The following is a 17085-nucleotide window of genomic DNA, read 5'->3' on the forward strand; positions in this document are numbered from 1 at the left end:
GTGTGTGTGTGTGTGTGTGTGTGTGTTGCTTTACTTAGCTTAATTGGAAAACGATTCATAAATTAATTACATAATGGTTTTTATTATGCACAGGGTTTTCTTTGTGTACATTTGTTCCATCACGTCCAGTAAGAATAACAGATGTGAAGTGATTTATGATGAAATGACTCGTTTTGTTGTTCAGGTCAGTGTGATTTACAGTATATTTGACTAAATACAGTATTTGGCACTATATAAGTTTCAATATGACTCATTTCTTTGAATCAGTTGAAGCTGGCTATTTTTTATTGAATCATTTCCCTTATCATTTAAAAGTTCACTGAAGTCTTTGTGTGACATTTTATTAACTTGTTTTATCAAAATATGTGTAGGTTAATATTGCCGTTCTTTGAAATATATTATAAATGAGTGCATATGAAAGAAATTAATTTAAATAGAATTTTTCCTTGTATTTATTTAGTAAAAAAGTGGAAAACATACCTTCATCACTTACGCCTCCTGCAAGATTATCATACTTTTTGTTTGCATTTAAATATTTATATATACACACACGCACATACATGCACACACACACACACACACACACACACACACACACACACACACATATATATATATATACGCAAACGCACATACATGCACACATACAGACACACACACACACACACACACACACACACACACACACATATATATATATATATATATATATATATATATATATATACATACACACAGTATATGGCATATATATTATACTAGGGCCGTGCAACCATTAATCGCGATTAATGAAAGAATCGCATCCAAAATAAAAGTCTGTGTTTACATAATATATGTGTGTGTACTGTGTATAATTATTTTGTATATATAAATGCATATGTGTGCATATATATATTTAAGAAAAATGTGCTATTTATATATAAATTATTTATATATAATATAAATATACAGGTATATACAGTATATGCATGCACATTTTTCTAAAATATATACATATATATGTGTATATTTATATATGCAAAATAATTATACACAGTACACACATGTAAACACAAACTTTTATTTTGGTTGGATTAATCGCGATTAATCATTGCACAGCCCTATATTATACATATGTGTAATAATGACTGTTAGGTTTAAATGATAATTGCTATTCTGATTGGAAAAAAGTCTAATTATTAAAGGCATACTCCGCCCAAAAATGGAAATACTGTGATTTAATTTTTTGTTCCGCACCTGTATGACTTCCTTTCATCTGCAGAAATAGATTTTTTTTTTTCATCCATTACAGTGACAATCAATACAGTCCAATGTTGTTTGAACAATAGCATTCATCAAAATACAGCATCTTTTGTGTTCGACACAGTAATAAAGGTCTGGAACGTCGTGAGGATGAGCAAATGATGACAGATTTTTAATTTTTATGTGTACACTGTAAAGTAAAGTGGCCTATTACATGTGTAATAACAGTAAATTATGCATAATTACATGCAACTAACCCTCAACCAAACCCTAATCCTATATCAGTACATGTAGTTGATTAATATTACTCATTACCTAAATATATAATTACACTGTAACAGTGACACCTTAAAATAAAGTGTAACCTCGTTCACATAAAAATGAAAAATCTGTCATCATTTATTCATCCTCACGTCGTTCCTTGAAGTCTCGCAGATCAAAACCATGAGATAATTTGAAGGCTGTAAATATTTGCTATGGTTTATATTGCCTTCATGACACACTGGAGTGAGCAGCATCATTTATATTCATGTTTTCTTCACTCTGTTTGACTGACATCATTGTGTAGAAACAGGCGGCAACAACTATTCGATCAAAACATGTTCTGTCTTTCTCATCCCTTCTGTCAGCGACCTTGTAATAAAACTCTATAGCCAATTCCCTTCCACAGGGACGACAGTATGTTATTGAGGCCGTCTGTCTCTCGCTCTCTTTCTCTTTCTCTCTCTCTCTCGCTCTCTCTCTCTCGCTCTCTCTTTCTCTCTCTCTCTCTCGCTCTCTCTCTCTCGCTCTCTCTCTCTCTCTCGCTCTGTCGCCTCATCTTCCATTTCCAATCTTTATTGAAACACTGCCGGGTGTAAAACATCAAACACTCGTATGATGTCTGGAGAAAACCGCATTTCTTCTGTTTCTGTTGAGGAGAGAAAGAGAGAGACGGGAGATGGGCGTCTCAGCCCTCATGTCTCAACGTTATTCTGTCTCTGGTGACCGTCCTGAAGCAATGCCACTCTTTTTCTAATCAAACTTATTTTTTTCCGCTGTGGAAGTATTTCATTCTGATTCATGAAATTCGGAAAGGATCCACCTTTTCATCTCTCAGTTGTTGGAGGAACACGCGAAACCTCGTGTACATCCATCCATCTCAGTTATTAACATTCTTACAGTCCACATTATTTAGATCTTTATGACGTTTTTAATTATTAAATAGGCTTATTATGTGCCTTTTTATTCCAGACAACAGATTTCATGTTTCTCGTATGACACCAGATTCTTTCTTTTTCCTTAAATTAAAATATTGCATCTAAATTATTTTATTTATTTTTTAATGAATATTAATTTTCATTAATATTCACGCGCCCCGTGTGAACAAAAGCCAGGACCAGTGCCGTAAGGGGTGTGTCGTAGTGATGACGCTGAAGCTGAGATAGTTCGTCAGCTTAGTGGAACGGCAGTGCACTAGTTTATGATCGAATCAGAACAAAATGCACGAGCGTGGTTTCTCCAGAGAGAAATAAGCAAACTTAGACGCTGTGGAGATATAGACCCAAATTTTTTTTACCCTTTATTTCGTTTTTTCTTTTTGGTGACGGAGTTTTCCTCTACGAGTCGTCACATCAGCAAATGTAATATTTGGCAAATCCGTTAATGAAGTTGTGTAGACTCTTTGATCCATTTTAAACTTGCCCGGGTTTATGTTTTTCTGGTGTGTTGACGCTTGACAGGAACTCCGCTTCCACAACGATTACGTATTTCCGGTTATTGTGAGAAAGGTCTATTACACGTCGCATCCTGACGTCACGTGTCCTTACGGGATCTTTACGAGATGTGTGTGAACGCACTCACAGATTCTGGCAGTGTGAAAGGGATAGTTCGGCCAAAAATGATATTAAACCCATGATTTACTCCCCATCAAGCCGTTCGAGATGCATATGTCAATAATTTTTCAGACGAACACATTTTCAGTTATTTTAGAAATTGTCTTAGATCTTTCAGTGGTTATAATGTCAAGTTATGGGGTCCATATGGGGTCCGTGTGGTTTTGTCGTAAAAATATACATATTTAAAACTTTATAAATGAAAATAACTGGCTTCCGGCAACGGTCGACGCGCGTTCACGGGAGATGGATGCTGGCGTATGACGTAGGACGTAGCGTAGGATTCGCCGTGACGTAGAACGAAGTATAGCTAAATCAAACGCTACGTCCTACGTCGGCATCCATCTGCCGTGAGCGCGCGTCGACCGTTGCCGGAAGCCAGTTATTTTCATTTATAAAGTTTTAAAATATGTATATTTTTACGACAAAACCGCACGGATTACCCTCAGAAGGCCTTCGTTTATCCCCCTGGAGCCGGATGGATTACTTTTGTGAAGGATGCATGCACATTTTTGGGACTTGAAGGAGTGGACCCCATAACTTCACATTATAACCACTGAAAGATCTAAGACATTTTCTAAAATAACTGAAAATGTGTTCGTCTGAAAAATGATTGACATATGCATCTCGAACGGCTTGAGGGTGAGTAAATCATGGGTTTAATATCATTTTTGGCCGAACTATCCCTTGAATGAACCAAAATCAAACGATCCCAGGACACATTATCCATGTATTTTCCGGAATCTCTGTGTGAAAGGGGCCTAAGTGTATGTCGATTGGAACGTTGCAATTAAAAGAAAAAAGCCGTGTAAACATACAGTTCACATATACTTAGTCCACGAACATGGAAAACAGCAAATCCAATACAAAGGGACTAAGCGAAACATGAAATCTCCTAAATGTCGTGGGAGATTTCGTCTCTTAAGCCAGACTCAGACTACAGGAGTTTTAAAATCTTTACCGACTGTGAAATCAGGCTGTTCGACCACATGAGCGTTTACACTACTGTTACAAACACCGGTCGAGTGCGTTTAGACCCCGTTTACACCTGTATTTAGTGCCGTCCACTTGTGATCCGATCGACCAAAGCACATTTTAATACCAGGGGCCGGTTGCATAAACTGCTAAGACTAGTCTTACGAGTTAGACATCAATTTTTTTTCTTTAAGACTGTTCATAGCTTGTTTTTAGTCGGTTACATAAAAATGTAGATTACCCTAATTTGATACCGAAAAGTAAGACTGGCTGCCCCAGACTAACTGATAGTGGGTCACACTACAACTTTAGACACTGTCTTAACATAATAGCTATGTTTATGCAACCAGCCCCAAGTGTAAACAGGGCTTTGCTTTTCTCTAATTGCCAGATCCTTGCTGCTTGTGTTTGTCATAAAAGGTGCAAAATGTCGCAGTTTTTGTCAGCCTCTTGATCCATGTCTCATCAACACAAACCCAACTGGGCAGAACAAGTCGGTGCAACCAAGTATCAGTGTGGGATCATATGCAATCATAACATTAAGATAAACCTCTTCATGCTTAGTGGATCACCTTATCAGGGCTTATTTTACTGTATTATCCCTTACATAAATGATCCACTGGAATCATATCTCATAATTGTGCAAGTCTCTTGAGCGATGACTCTTGAGCTCGTCTCAAGTGAGTTCAATCTTATTCACTCTTAAAAATAAAGTTCCAGTAGGAGTTTTCCCAGTGATGCCTCAAGAACCATTTTTTGTTCCCTTAAGAACCTTTCAGTTATGAAAAGAAAAATTAATTGTATTAGTGTGAAGTAAGCCTGTCACAATAACTACTTTTTGTTGTGCAATATATTGTCCCAAAAATAGTTGCGATAAACGATATTATTGCCATTTTATGCCATTTTATGCACTGTAAAACCCAATAAGTTAACTCAACTCAAACTGATCGAGGAAACTGATTGCTTCAAACCATTTAAGTTTAAAAACAAATATATATGAGTATTTTGAACTTACATATATTGAGTCATATTCACTCATAATTTAGTGTTGGTTCAGTCAATCATTTTGAGTATATGTAACTTGAATATTTTAAGTTCATTCCATTAATTTAGAGCTAAAGAAACAAATAGGTTATTCATAACTTATTCAGTTCAAGTTCTACTTAATGTATTGCAGTTTTTGAGTTAACTTTTTTTTTAATTAAGTTAAATGTACTCATTTCGTTTAGTGACTTTCAGTGTTAGGTTTTACAGTGTGCCACTGAATATATTATCATAATACAACAGCATAATAATGCAAGTAGCCCAATACACACTTTCAAATGACAACAACCTTTTAATTATTTAGATCTTGGAAAGTAGGAGTAAAAAAATATATATATCCTAACTAAAAAAAACTTGAATAATTAGTAAATAAACACTTTCTGAAAAAAAGTAACGAAAAAATTTTTTTTACAAATGCACAAAAGGCATTTATGAAGATTTTGCATGTACATATTTTTCTTTGTTTCTTTTCTCAGTAAAGTAAGAGTTCACACTATTGCTGAAAAACGAAAACCCTACTTAACCATATCGGCTGATAAAACCATTTTTAGTGTGCCCCATGTTCTGCTGTGATGTTGATATCTATGGAAGCATATGGGTAGCAATATTCAATTTGAAATTTAATATGCAAAATGACAATGCAGATTGTAAAATGGCAATCCATTTTCCATTTCATTTGTGCAACGTTTGGTGCAAAATGAAAGTATTATATAATTCACATTTGCCATTTCATAGTTTTAATATGTAAATTGAATACATATTTTAACGCTTTATAAGTTTCAAAATAAATTCAAATGTATTACAGAAATTATTAGATGTTTTAACATGCAAAATGATCATTTAAATGTTAATTGCATTTACGCTCATTTACGCTTAAATGTCCCACAATGAATGTAGCAAAATTCAATGTGCAAATTGAAAATGCATACAATCTAAATGTAAATTTAAATACAGAAATGCATTGCCATTTTACATATTGCATTGTCATTTTTCATAATATGAAAAATGACAATGCAATATGTAAAATGGCAATGCATTTTCGATGTTTTATCATATAAACATAATCGGCGATATACTGTCACCAAATATTATTGTGCATATATATTGTGTGATAAGTCAATATATTATTGCGACAGGTCTAGTGTGAAGAACATTTTAATAATATAAAAAATCTTTTTCCACTATAAAGAACCTTTTGTGGAATGAAGAGATTCTGTGATGGAAAGAAACCATCGATGCCAATGAAGAACCTTCATTATTAAGAGTGAGTTGTAGGAAACATACGTCTAAGGTCACTGCATACTGTGCACTATATACTGCATATTTCATAAGAGTTTATGAAACCGTATGCATTGATATGACAGTGTTTTGAACACATCACCACCCTGCTTGGGTTCAGACCTTTTATCTGAAGAAGACCTTACATGTTACACGCTTCTAATCTTAATTAATCCTGTGGTTTCATTTTATGATGATTCATATCATGACTGTTCATTAATAATTAACGACGGTGTGATTTCAAGTCATTGGAATGCTAATGAATCAGCAGGAGGGTGTTTTAGGCGCTCTTACATTGATGTTCTTGGCAGATGTTTCCTCACGACTGATCAGAAAACATGCACTTTATCTCTTTACGCTTTAACTGTCTACGTATAAAGCATGTTAGGCAGCAACAGAAGACGTCACTCGCACCTATTTTTGGGTACTTTTTGGTATTGAACAAAAATGTACAGTATATTTCTCTCAGGTTGTCCACCAGTGAAACTTTTCATCAATGTTGCAGTGCATTCTGGGATGGCGCATTAAGGATTTATGCAATGCTGTCTTCGATTTTTGGCTTAAAGAATGATTCAAGGCAGCATGTCAATGTTGTCGACCTTTTAAATCTGACTTGATGCGAGTTGGTCCAAAAGATTTTTTTGTGTGCATTGACTTAAGTTTTTTTTATTTTGTAATTTTCAATATTGATTCACATTATTGTAATTCATGAGTTGATGTCTTCAGAAATTTCTTCCATTATGTACAAATATATATATTTTTAAATTACAATAAAAACATTTAATTATTTTTAAAACTAGAAACATAATTATAGCAAACATTTATTTATTTTTATTTACAATTGTCATTAAAATGTAAAAAAAAAAAAAAAATCTTAATTGTCCTAAAGAGTTTAATTTATGGTTCATTTTAGGGGGCAAAAATGTACCCAGACATTTCTTTATTTCATAGTTTTCAATATTGATTCATCTTTATTGTAATTCATGAGTTTAAGCCATCAGAAATTTCTACCATTATGTATAAATATATATTATTTTAAAATTAGAAATATAATTATAACACACACACGCACATTAGCACATAAGTTATTTTTTTCATTCAAAATATCATTTCTTACGCACACATAAATGTAGGGGGTAAAAACAAAATGATCCAGACATGTTTTGGTGAGATGGAGAGTAAAGATGAACAAGTGCGTATGTGAGAAGGAGCGAGAGAGAGCGAGAACGAGGGTTTGTGGAGGGAGGGGTGAACCGAGGCAGAGAGGAGCAGTTTGAGGCAGGAGCGATAGATTAGATTCAGAGGAGACGGAATGATGCTTGGACAGAGAAACACAGCGAACGACTGATCAAAACGCACGTGACGGACACACACACACGCACTTACGACTGTTACAACATGGGGGCGGTTGTCGGTACATTGAGCTTACAGACGAGACAGCGACGACCATCAAGAGGTAAGACGAGAACTCACTCTGTCCGTCTGTCTGTCTGTCTCGCACGCACACAGACAGGTAGACCGAGAACTTCACATATACCAGCCTCAAACTGCGCGTGCATCCTTGAATAACACGCCTGAATGTGTGTTTTTGTATGTGCATCCCCGAATAGCATGCATGCATGTGTGTGTTTGTATGTATGTGCATCCTTGAGTTGCATGCGTGTGTGTGTGTGTGTGTGTGTGTGTTTTCAGTAATTAGATGACTCACACACATCCTCTCTGGGCTGTGCAACAAGTGCCGTTTGACTGACGCCAGTGATTCTGCTCTTTAATAAAGTAAACGCCGAAACACGCACGCATTACGTGACTCATGATTCATGAAGCTGCGTAGTGTTTTTAATGTGGAGCGAGGTAACAGCTTGCCGTATGGCAAGCAAGCGTGCCTGATGATGCGTGTGCGCGCGCGTGTGTGTGTGTGTGTTTTGATGTCGGGTCATGTATGCATATGTGTTTGAAACTCTACTCGCACACCCGCTCCGTTCCCGCCTGTTACCTTGGAAGCACTGTTGTCATGGTAACGGGGCGACGGCAAATTGATGTGTTTTTGTGTGCACGTCTGAAGGGTCCCGACCCATCGCTCATGTCCGAGAACATGCAAGACAGTTCTCGGACTGACTATTAATAGAGAGAGAGAGAGAGAGAGAGAGAGACATCAGCACCTGTTGTTTTGGCTGTCTTCAGTGTTCACCCAAACACAGTGATCTGAGCGGAAGATACACATTAAAGGAATAGTTCACTTAAAAACTAAAATGCTGTCATCGTTTAGGCTACTCACCCTCAAGTTGTTGTTCCAAACCTGTATGAATTTCTTTCTTATTATAATATCTTAAGATATTATGATGTGGCTATCCAAACAGTTGCTCCATTGACTTCCAATGTAGGAAGAAAATACTATGGAAGTCAATGGGGTCCAATCAACTGTTTGGTTACAGACATTCTTCAAAATATCGAAAGAAATTCACAACTTGAGGGAGAGTAAATGATGACAGAATTTTCATTTTTAAGTGAGCTATTCCTTTCAGATTTTCTAAAGCTGATTGAAAATAGTTTTAATATGATATTAGGGCTGCGCAATTTTGAAGAAACGTGCGTTAAATAATGTTATATTCGATATGCGATCCGATATTGCTTTAAGTGTGTAAAATAAATGTAAACTATATGTACATATATTTAAAAACTGAAAATGACATGTGTTCCAACATCCATGTTTCACATTCGTTTTGTGACGAGAAAGCATCCCTACACCTTCTGAAAGTGAACATCAGTGTTTTACTCTAGCATAAGAAGTGTTATTTTAACATCAGTGCAAACCACGGGGTTCAGGGTTTCAGGTAGGCCTACATTAGCTTTATTTAACAACAGAAACTGAATAATCAAATGTAAAAATATGGATATGAATTAAATACTGATTCTTATTAAAGCTACAAAAGTTAGTCAGTCAAGAGCAGTGAGTGATTTAGCCTATTTTTGTTTTATTAACATTAATAAGCACACAGATCTAAGCAGGTTTATTAGGCTGCTGTCACTTTAAGAGCTGCAGAGCTTTCTCAACTCTGTACTCCACTCATGACATTACTGACTGTTTACGTCAATACTCACCAAGACGGTTGTTTTGACAATTGTGTGTGTATTTAGCCATATTTATATACTTGTAACTTATACAGTATGTATTATACATATACTTATAAGCTTCGGAAGGCGGCTTACATGTTCACACAGAACACGTTTTTCCATTCCACTTCTCTACTTTTTCCATTATTTGCCAATGCTAGCGCTACGGTCAAGTTAAAATAAGTTAAATTATTTCGATAATTCCGATATATTGTGCAGCCCTTAATTATACCCTTGAAAAGGTTTTTGATCATGATCCATATTTAGTTTTAGATCTTTTAGGAAAAATGGGTTTTGAAATATCCTTAATAAGAACATTGAACAATCAATTAAAGTAACTAAGAGACTAATTACAAGAAATAGGACAAAGAACTACAATACAACAAAGACACAAATGAAATAGAGCTACCTGAAAAACTTTAAGCACTAGATATAAGAAATAGGCTACCACATAAATTATATAAAGTAATCATATGTATAAAAAACACTGTATGATCTTCACTGTGTTATAAAAATTAGCAAAAGTAATTCAGTCAAGAGCAGAGAGAGATTTTCTCTCTTTTGTTGTTTGATTAACATTAATGAAACCGACTCCTGCAGGTTTGTTAGGCTGCTGTCACTTTATGCACAGATCCAATATACTGATACACATGCATTTTCTCTCTCAACTGTTTACATTCACTTAAGACATAGATGAGTGTGTTTACGAGAATACACGCAAAGACGGGCATTTTGACATGCAAGTATGTGTATAAGCTCGTTCAAGCCCAATTACGCGACAAAAAGCGCTCAGTTAAGTACTCGCACGCTCTATGAGCAGCGGCTTCACTTGAGCTCGTCTCTCAGACAGCGTTCAGAAAGAGTCTCTCAGAAACAGTGCACGCACTTAGCAAAATGAGTTCTCTTTCGCTGCTTATTGCATTTAAGGGCCCTTTCACGGTCCGGACCAAACAGGCGAAATTTGGTCAGACGAAAAGAGGTAGTCTCGGTCCGGATCAAACTGAGCAAAGGTTTGGTTCGTTTCTAGTGTGAAAGCATTTTCTGTATGGTTCGGACTTTCAGACCTTTTACAGAAAGTGCCGGTGGTTCCCGCATAGCCTAAACAACTGAAGAGGAATATTTATGTGCAGATCTGTCAGTCCTGCCCACAGCGTTTTGTACCAGCTGATTCACACCCTGCGTGCGTACACACACACACACACACACACATATTTGTCCTGCGTCCTGCTGGCGACGATAAAATGTTCGCACAACGAGGACGTTCATTTGGCGAATGTGAACTAGCCTCGAGTATAGCTGGCGCTGCAGGGAGTAATGCCTTAATAATAAAGTATAGTGGCAACGATATGCGTCTGTTCATTCATTCTTGTCAAAGTTACCCGCCGAATTGACAACACGCTGACGTCAGAGGCACGTCCGTTTACAAACCAATCAATGTCAAGATGCAGCCCATATAGATGATGACGACAGGACGCGAGTACATAATGTAAAGTTCTTTAGTGCGCTCTTATAATTGCAATGTTAAACCAAACCAAAACTATCCGAATGTATGCAAAATATCAAAACATGAACTTTGGTTCGGACCTCGGTGCGGACTTTCATATGTGAAAACACCCTTAATGGTATAAAATCACTTGTTTTTAAACCGCAATGCTTCAAAACGCATGTAAAGCTTTTGTGACCGCACAGCAACGTCAAGTAATACCGTGTCATAACTACACGCGATGCGCGATAAAAGGCTCTTTTCCACGTCAATCAGAGTTTTTGTCCTAACCAGCCACGACAATTCTATTTTAGAAACGGTTTCTATTTTTCTGCAACGTCGCGCTGGAACAACAAACACAAAATGTGGCAATGATAATCCCAGGTACTGTGTATGTGCTTTATTTAATGTTAAAAGCGTGTAATGTTACCTTGGAAATCCAAAAGTTCTCTCGAGAGCACAAGTTGAATTTGCTTAGCGAGTTTACTCTGGTGTCGAGTAATGATGCTCATTAAATATGCCCTTGTATCCGAGCTGCACCAATCACATCGGGTTATCTGATATAGGCGGGCCAGAGGTGAGCTAAACCGATGACGACAGCGCTGTGACGTCAAAGTCATTAGTAAACATTGCAAGATGGCTCTGGATGAACACCAGTTGTTTGAAACGGCTTTGGCCGCTACAATGAACGAGTTAGACTTGGCTTTTTCTCTAAAAGAGGAACAGAAGACGGCGCTCGAATCCTTCCTTTGCAAGAAGGGCGTTTTTGCTGTTTTGCTGACCGGATACGGCAAGAGTCTAATCTACCAGTTAGCTCCGCTGGTAGCTAAGCGTATGGGGCTTGTTGTGATTGGTCGTAGTGTTATCCAATTGCGTGCAGTGAGATTTTCAAATGCATGCTTGGTGCCGCCCCTCGAGCTGGCCGAGTTTCATTAGTCGACGCCAGACCATTAATCTTTCAGATTTAGGTCTGGATTTCCAAGCTTGTGTAATGTGACTTTGAATATCATTTATTGCTCCAGCTTTGTTGCTGTAAAAGCAGCAATGGATAATTCACCTCAGATCTTGAAATTAAACAAATGGAAAAAAGAACGTTCAAACTGTGAACAAACAAGTGTATTCTTTGACAAAGATGGTTTTAGTAACTCAACCTATGTATTTGAATAATGTTTAAATGGTGTAATATTTGTGAATTTGATTATGAAGCACTTATCCATTTTCTTGCGAGTGTCGTCAAATTACTCTCTGGTGCTGCGAGACGCTGTTCTGATTGGCTGACTCCGCCCATGCACTGTTCTGATTGGCTGACTCCGCCCACACACTGTTCTGATTGGCTGACTCCGCCCACACGCTGTTCTGATTGGCTGACTCCGCCCACACGCTGTTCTTATTGGCTGTGGGTTTTGATTGATTTTGACGTATCTTGCAGTCGCGCCGCGTCTAGTGTGGACAGACAAATTATTTTTGCTGGAAACTTATCGCATCGCGTCTGGTTAGGACACTGTTTAGGAGTAACCAGGATAGAGACAAAAGTTCAAAATCTTTATCGGTTAATCGAGTCTACTGGCATATCACCCACCCTTAGTCCAGACGTTTAAGTTAAAAACATTAAAATTTACAGATATAAGTACAGACAAAATAAAAAAAAAAACAAGAGAAAGGAAAGACCTTTGATAGCAGGCATTAGACATGAAAAAGTTAGCAGCAGATTAAAACGAGTACTCATATTTTCAATTGAATGCAGTAAATTAATGAAAATTGTTCACGTTTCTGACGGTTCATGAGCCAAGCCTTTATCAGCGAGTAAAGATGTTGTAGGAAGTACGGTTTTCTTATTTCATTTAGTATAATATTCGACGACTGAGGTGCTCTTTACTAAATTAATTACAATTTTTTTTTAAATATTACTATTACTCAAGTATAGTTTTCACCATGAAAACAGCCAAAGAAGTTGGCATGGCATTAAAAAACAAACAATCAAATCAAAATTTGATCGTATGAGCTTAAGTCACACATTGATTTTGTTAATAATATGCTGCTTCAGTGCAGTAAAAATGAGTAAAATGGGGAAAAGCATGAGGAATATGAAATCAACTGTACAGTGATCACTGATCTATATAATGACATTATATATAGATCAGTGACACTGATCCATAAATTAAACTCGATACGCCCTATTAAGTTCTCACTCTTTCATTCTCGTACTCTTGTTCTTGTTCATTTGCGTGAAATCTTCAGTCTAGGCCTGTAAATGAATGAGTCTGGGATCTTTGTTCTTGAGCTTCAGGTTTGGATCTGACTCTGTTTACCAAATGAGAATGCTGTGATGTCACTTCCTGTTTAGTTCCACTCCAACACAACTGGTAATGGACCATCTGATGTGTATCGCAGACAAAAATGAGAGGATATTGCTCTTAAAAATTGTATGACTTTACACAATTTTGCTGGGATAACGTGTCCTTCAAGTGGAGTGAGACGTATCACAATCACAAGACATGAATGACCAAACAAAGTTGTTATTATAAGCAGGGAAACTCAGGATTATAGATGATACATGATTTGTGATGGAGCGTATCAGTTTGAAATGAGGCAGAAAGCAATTTTGCTTTTAATGATTTTGCTAAATTATTTTTTCATGCTGTATTTAAATAATTTTGTAGGCGCCGTGAACAGAACAGCTTATACACAATAAGTGTGAAATTAATCACCCTTTCACTGTTTGCTTTATGAAAACTAATTAATTTTGTTGGATCCCATGATGGCAATGAATAATTTTGAGATGTAGTTTGTAGATTAAATTCAGGACGGGAAAAGATTAAACCGCAGCAGTATGTGCAGAATTGAAATCATTAGATGTGATTGATGTGTGCCGTGATCGGCTCAGACGGTAGGCAGAGAGTGAGATATTGATCTGACAGAAGCTTCTTCAGAATAGCTGATCACTTTTGATTGAATATATGTATAAATTGATTAACATGTCTTCACAGTAAGATCACTTCACCCTACGGTTGCTCATGTGGCTGTCAAAATGGACAGATTTTTTTTATTTTTAATTTCAATTAAATTAATGTACCATATTTTAGTTCTGTATTGTTTTTTATTTAATATTTTGTATTTGATGGTGCTAAATTATGTTTATGCAGTTGTACTTTTTGAGCATAGACCTGAAAATTAAATTTCCATTTCCAACTTTTCAAATCTTTAAGTGCTTTGGAGCACAGACTTGAATTTGCTCTTGTTTTAAAGAAAACACTTCAGATTATTGCTGGAAAAAAAAGTGAACTTAAAAAAGGTTATAGAATTTTACATTTATTGTTATGAAAAATGCACAGAAATACTATGAAATATGTTTCAAAACACATTTTACTCTAAAACCATGAGGAAAATCAAAGCCATAAAACTAAACAAGTTGTGCTCCAGTCCAAATCTGAGGTTGTTATCTCAAAAAATGAGCTTTCAGTCAGATTTAGTTTGGCTGCAGTACCAAACGCTTCCACTAGATGAAATTCGTCTCCCATTCATTTCTAATGCGCTCATTTTTTTGACTGCGAACAACACGTGACACTTCTTTTTCAGGAACAATTAACTTTTTAGAAGCATGTTCATGATTTTTTGTGTTCACACAGCAAGTACCAAACCTTTACCAAGTTTCGTACAATTCCAATGAAGTAAAAAAAATTACCAAAGAGCTAGACTGATCAGCCGGCGATTTGATTTCGCCCCGCAGCTCAGACTGGAAACCTGTACATTTATCTCTGCTGCTTCCTTTACAAATTTGCGGGAACCAATCACAAACTGGCTTATCCACCTGGCCCGCTATTGGCGGGTTTAATACAATCCAATAACGGCTCTGGGGCGCGTTTCCCAAAAGCATCGTTAGCCAACTATGTTCGCAAGTTCCGTCGTTACCAATAGAGTTCAATGGACATTGCGATGAACTTGCGACCATAGTTGGCCAACGATGCTTTCGGGAAACGCACCCCTGGGGTACGTTTCCCAAAAGCATCGTTAGCCAACTATGTTTGCAAGTTCCATCGTTATCAGCATAGTTCAACGAGTCAGTGTTTCCCGAAACCATCGTTCTAACGAACATTCACGAACATTCGCAAACAGCATCGCGAAGTTGTGTAGTTTGAACAACAGCTCTCCACCTGTGGTTAGAAGCATAGTCTCTAGTTTGCATGACCTGTGGACTAAATAAATCCTTATCTTGAGCAAAATAAACAAGCTGACATTCAGTACCACCTGTGTCTTTTATTTAGAATACATGTAATTTACGTCTTTTAGTTTGTCAAGAGATTTAAAGCACTGTTTTTGAAGAGTGCGCATGTGCGAACGTGCTCTACTATGTAAGTATGAGTCTATGATTGAATCTGGAAATCAAGCAAAATAACTGAGAAAAATGAGAAATAGTCCTCAGATGCCATGTCTGTAATTTATAGCGAAACATCTAGCGTTAATTCGATCTCAAACAGATTCATTAAAAGAAGTTATTACTCCACCACGTGCATGACGTCATAAACTAACGTGGTTGAACGACCACTTTGTGACAATACGGTTTCGGGAAACAGTCGTGACTAGAGAGTAGATTTCTTCAACGATGCATCGTACTATGGTAGTTAAGCAGCGAGTTACGTCGTTGTTCGGGAAACGCACCCCTGTCCAATTCCTTTTAACCTCTCGACGATGCTCAATGGCTTCTTTTTAGCAACCTAATCGCTCGAGTGGGTGTAAATACCGATAACTTTCATGTTTTTTTTGCACAACCTGCAAAAATCGCTCAATTCCATCGCTGCTTCTGCAAACCGCTGATCAACACGTTTGGTTACACGTTTCCTGCCTGGAGTTTTCGCGTCGCTCTGCAAAGTACGTCACCCGGATCGCTGGTCTGATTGGTTGAAGGACTATCCACTTGCGTACTGACTAGAGTCATTTGAACTCTGCCCGTTGATCTCGCCTCTTGTGCCGTAGAAAATACAGAGCGGACTCCCCAGACTGATGTTCAGTCTTAAAAGATTGAGCTTGGTCTGGTGATAGCTAGACTACCAAAGATTTACAAAATTTGGATCAACCTTATGGCAATATGAAACTATTCTAAAATATTTAGTATAAAAATGTAATATATAGTTTTAGAGATTGTTCTGTTTTTTTGTGTGTGTGTGTGTGTGTGTGTGTGTGTGTGTGTGTGTGTGTGTGTGTTTTGTAGACCTGTGGCTGTGGGTTTTCCTCTAGTGAATATTTCAGATGTCTTGAATTCACCCACACTGCCTGCAGTTACGTCTTTATAACCCCCCCAACACACACACACACACACACACACACACACACACACACACACACACACACACACACACACACACACACACACACACACACACACACACACACACACACACACACACCATTCATTCGCTCTCTCTCAGTTTCTTGTTGTTTGTTGAATCACCCTTCTGGAACATTCAGTCTCTGTTATAAACATTGTAAGAAAGTCTTTGCATATATCAGATGGGCTGATTAATTCTGCTTGTTCTTGGATAATCTGAGATTATCAGCATTATCTATTTCCACTTGATCTTCACAGCCTGAAAGTGGATCATTTTAGTGAAATCTTGAGTAAATATTGTGCATAGTAAACGATCATTCACCGTCATTCGTTCTTGTGCGCATCTCTACAGGCCACCGTAATCTCTAGATATCAAAGTCTGGTCGAGCGCTCGTGTTTTTGCGTTTTATCCTCCTCTCTCTCTCTTCCTCCGCTAGTGCGTGTGCTTTAGACACTGATGGAGAACTGCAGCAGACGCTCTTTCTGTGTTGCTGAGTGTCAGAGAGAGTTATTTTGATACTCTTGATGTGTCTGGATGCACGTCTATTGTTTTAAATGAAACAGTCAGCTTTATTGTCATTTTTAGCACATCGCATGGTAATGAATAAAAATTAAACGGTTCCTTCATGAAACAACAGTAACAAGTAGTAGACAAACAATAAATATTAGGGATTTAACGATACCCTTATGTCATTATTCGATACATATCACGATACTGAACTCACGATATTATATTATTGCGAGAGACTCCAAGA

The 17085-nt window shown here is 37.1% G+C and overlaps 1 protein-coding gene across 2 annotated transcripts in view; it reads left to right on the top strand.

Moving 5' to 3' along the window:
• The first annotated feature begins 7596 nt into the window (after positions 1-7596).
• kcnip1a (Kv channel interacting protein 1 a) overlaps positions 7597-17085 on the top strand; it is a 27906-nt gene continuing 18417 nt past the window's right edge. Inside the window, exon 1 of one of the 2 annotated variants that reach the window (XM_081383179.1) lies at positions 7597-7869. In XM_081383179.1, the coding sequence (XP_081239305.1) occupies positions 7812-7869 (58 nt within the window). In that variant the 5' untranslated portion in view covers positions 7597-7811. The remainder of the gene's footprint in view (positions 7870-17085) is intronic. The other variant, XM_081383178.1, reaches the window with a different exon arrangement.

The sequence above is a fragment of the Scardinius erythrophthalmus genome, assembly GCF_964197995.2.
Source record: "Scardinius erythrophthalmus genome assembly, chromosome: 13".
Lineage (NCBI taxonomy): Eukaryota > Metazoa > Chordata > Actinopteri > Cypriniformes > Leuciscidae > Scardinius > Scardinius erythrophthalmus.